Source organism: Geospiza fortis, unplaced genomic scaffold (genome assembly GCF_000277835.1).
Source record: "Geospiza fortis unplaced genomic scaffold, GeoFor_1.0 scaffold26, whole genome shotgun sequence".
Lineage (NCBI taxonomy): Eukaryota > Metazoa > Chordata > Aves > Passeriformes > Thraupidae > Geospiza > Geospiza fortis.
Window position 1 is genome coordinate 1645765 of NW_005054425.1, and position 1167 is coordinate 1646931.

The 1167-nt window shown below is 47.1% G+C and overlaps 1 protein-coding gene across 1 annotated transcript in view; it reads right to left on the reverse strand.

Annotated features, from left to right (window-relative positions):
- The window catches only part of CACNA1S (calcium voltage-gated channel subunit alpha1 S), a 61109-nt gene that overhangs the window by 12180 nt on the left and 47762 nt on the right, over positions 1-1167 (reverse strand). The window contains 1 exon segment of the mRNA XM_031061734.1: positions 279-438. Within this exon segment, the coding sequence (XP_030917594.1) occupies positions 279-438 (160 nt within the window).

Genomic DNA, 1167 nt, shown 5'->3' on the forward strand with positions numbered 1-1167 from the left:
GGCTGCCCAGGCAGGACAGGGGTGCCAAGGGAGCCAGCACACTGTGGGAAATGGGTTTGTAGAGACATCTCAAAGCTTGACAGAAGGCTCACATAGTGTGCATCTGTATGCAAACCTTGAGATAAGAAATGCAAACCTTGAGATAAGAAATGCTGGCTGAGAAATGCCATGGAATAGGACAGACATTGCTGAGAGAGAAATGGAACTAGAAACAAGTTTCAAAGCCTTACAAATAAGACCAGACACTTTGAGGAAACAGAACTGTGAAAGATGCTTACCAGGAAGGCACAGAGCATGTAGAAGCTGATGAAGTAGAAGTAGGCAAAGCCAGTGCCACAGGTGTACTCCTCCCCCTCGGCGTAGTCGGACTCGGGGTCGCAGCGCCGGCCGTAGCTGCAGTCCAGCAGGATCTCCTGCCACGCCTCGCCCGTGGCACACCTGGGGACAGGGCACACCTGCTGGTCCCTGGGCATACAGGGAGAGCTCAGGCCAGCCCAGCACACAGGGGAATGGGAAACACAAATGTCGCAGACAACTTTTATGAAAAATCCTTTCCTTAGGGTTTTTCCTCCTGAGAAGCGGAGAGGCCTCAGGAACAAAATGTAAACAATGGTTATCTGCTGCTGTGGAATGCAACAGGTGCATCTGTGATTGGTCTCATGTGGTTGTTTGTAATTAATGGCCAATCACAGCCCAGCTGGCTTGGACACAGAGCCCGAGCCACAAACCTTTGTTATCACTCTTTCTTATTCTATTCTTAGCCAGCCTTCTGATGAAATCCTTTCTTCTATTCTTTTAGTATAGTTTTAATGTAATATATATCATAAAATAATAAATCAGCCTTCTGAAACATGGAGTCAGATCCTCATCTCTTCCCTCATCCTCGGACCCCTGTGAACACGGTCACACACAAACTGTTGTAAGGAAATCCAAACCCTCCGCTGCCATAATATACTGGAATTTCCAAAAATCAAAGGAATAAGATTCCCACCTTACCACAACACTAGGCAGAGAGCAGAACTAATAACTACCAGCTGCTTTTGGTGAAACAATGCCTCAGAATGCCAGTTAAAGAGCAGCTTTGGTTTGTAACACTGCCCATAAAATGTTCATGTTATCAGAAGCACATGGGCAGCCCCTTGGAGCAAACGAATGGAAGCTGCACTC